At 31.7% G+C, this 2,617-nt stretch overlaps 1 protein-coding gene across 4 annotated transcripts in view; it reads left to right on the plus strand.

The window, feature by feature from the left end:
- KLHDC1 (kelch domain containing 1) overlaps nt 1–1,785 on the plus strand; it is a 62,728-nt gene extending 60,943 nt beyond the window's left edge. For all 4 annotated transcript variants that reach the window (XM_017506719.2, XM_017506718.2, XM_037730775.1 and 1 more), the window contains one exon: nt 247–1,785. In XM_017506719.2, coding sequence (XP_017362208.1) covers nt 247–433 — 187 coding nt within the window. In that variant the 3' untranslated portion in view covers nt 434–1,785. The remainder of the gene's footprint in view (nt 1–246) is intronic.
- The last annotated feature ends 832 nt before the right edge of the window (nt 1,786–2,617 follow it).

The raw sequence follows: 2,617 nt of genomic DNA on the forward strand, positions 1-2,617 counted from the left end.
AAAGGATAAATGTTTGAGGGATGAATACCCCATTTTCCATGACATGATTATTATGCATTGCATGTCTGCATCAAAATATCTCATGTACCCCATAAATATATCTACCATGTACTGACAAAATTTAGAAATTTTTAAAACAGTGACGATCCAACACCACAGTGTACAAAGAAATAATTCTTAACTATAAATATTTCATATTATAACTTCAGGTTCAAGACTAATAATTCTGTTATGTTTTATTTACAGGTCATGCCTTGACTGCATTGGTAAAAATTCTGTCATTTTAGAAAGTCAGATATCTTTATTACCTCCCAAACTTCTGCAACAAGTACTCAAAAAAATAACATTTTGGACTGCAGCTAATCACCGAGAAGAACAAAGAGTACAAAAAGAGGAAACAGAAAATAAATATCAGTGTATCATTAGCAATTAAATTGTTGTATACTCTAGTATGTTTTAACGTTTTAATCATACTATACATTTACACTCCCAAATTACAGGCTTTATTTAAAGGATTAAATTTGGAACAAAAATAGTCTGTTAAGTGACTATATGCCTGGGATATATGGAAAAAAAGATGTTAATGCAGATTAATTTATATTTGTAAACAAACTTCATTACAAGCTCAGAACAAATATTCTTGCTTAAAGTAAGTACAATTGTAACAGATTTTAACTCGGTGTGTATTCTTTACTGGAAAGACTACATAAATTTGAGAATAAGAAATTATCAAGAACTTCAGAAATCCCCAACAAAATTTTATAAATGTATAAATACATGTATGTATGTGAAAATACTACATATAAACTTTCAGAAAGAACAAACTTTCTGAAGTCATTTTAAAGTTACCTAAGGTTCTCCTTGAATAACTAATACAGTCAGCCAAATAGTATAAAATAGGCAAACACCAGAATGGTATAATATTGAACTCCTGCCCTTTTCAATGCTTACCTAGTAAAGTATTCTTAGGGCATCATAACTTTTCCTCACCTTTATTCAAATAGAGGAATAAATATCTTCAGTTGTCTTCCCATTACCCCTAAGTTATTAGTTTGTCTAGTTTCTATATAAAGACCATGTTTTAAAGTACATAAAGTGGAGGTTTATTTATCATACAGGCTTTGAAACATTGAGAAGCAGTGTATTTATTAACTTTTTGAGACATATTAAAATACATTTTGCCTTGGAAGACTGCTTCTAAAGTAATTTTTGTAAGTAATGAGATAGGATGGTAATCTAGTAATTCGACTTTATAGAAACCCCTCAGTTTGGCCCATACCATTTTGGGCCATCATGCCCACAGCTCAGAGTTGTGTTCAAGACAGATACTAAAAATCGAATACCTTCCCTTTTATTTTCAGCATTACCATCGATACAGTAATAAAATACTGTGTCTTTATACTCCTAAAAATGGTACTTTTGCCATAAATTTTTCTTCATGTTATCACGATCATGCCCTTCCTTTGACTAATTACAATTAATTACTAAAAAGCTTGGTATATAAAATTATTCTCCACAATATTACCATGCAAGTTACATCCAAAATTTAAAATGTTAAAGAAAAATATTTCTATATTGACATATATAATTTATAATGAAAATTATAGTAGTTTGTAGCATTTCATTAAATTTTAGAAAGATTTCATATATGTACTGTATTTTGGATGTGTAAAAGCTTCTATTTATGTATTGAAATATTTTTTTACATTTTATTTATTGTACAAAGTGTATATAATTACTGTTTTCATTTTTCTCAGTGTAAACCAGTCATTAAAATTGATTATGAAAAATATTTCATTGTAAGTTTTCATTTTTCTTACTATTTTTAGGCTGAATAACAGATTTGGAAAATGAATCTCACAAGTAATTCACATCTTGGAAGAAATTACCTTATTATGCTATCATGCTGATGAACTTCAGCATCAGCCTTTTATATGTAAGGCAAAAATATATCAAAATCTAATTAGACACTGATAGAGATGACATTAAGTGGAAGGAACACCATTTTAAAATGGCTTTGGGATTATGTGAATGTCTTCTGCCTCTTAGAAGAGAATCTCTGTTTTTAAATGGTGTATTTGCAATATTAAAAGTTGGTTTAGCTCCCTCAAAATACACACTCTCATGGGTTTTACAAGAATGAAAATCTGGCCGGGTGCAGTGACCAACACTTGTAATCCAAGTACCTTGGGCGGCTGAGGCAGGAGGCTTGCTTGAGGCCAGGAATTCAAGACCAGCCTGGGCAACATAAAGAGACCCTATCTGTTAAAAAAAAAAAAAAAAAAAAAAAAGTCACATGATATTCTTACAGTTATCAGAAAGGATTTTAAGGTTATTATTTTTAATGTGATAAATAACATCAAAATCACTGTACATTTTTTCTAAATAGTATCTTTGCAAAACCACCTTTAAAAATATTCTTTAGATGGCCGGGCGCGGCGGCTCAAGCCTGTAATCCCAGCACTTTGGGAGGCCGAGGCGGGTGGATCACGAGGTCAAGAGATCGAGACCATCCTGGTCAACATGGTGAAACCCCGTCTCTACTAAAAGCTACAAAAAATTAGCTGGGCATGGTGGCGCGTGCCTGTAATCCCAGCTACTCAGGAGGCTGAGGCAG

Source organism: Cebus imitator, unplaced genomic scaffold (assembly GCF_001604975.1).
Source record: "Cebus imitator isolate Cc_AM_T3 unplaced genomic scaffold, Cebus_imitator-1.0 Scaffold358, whole genome shotgun sequence".
Classification (NCBI taxonomy): domain Eukaryota; kingdom Metazoa; phylum Chordata; class Mammalia; order Primates; family Cebidae; genus Cebus; species Cebus imitator.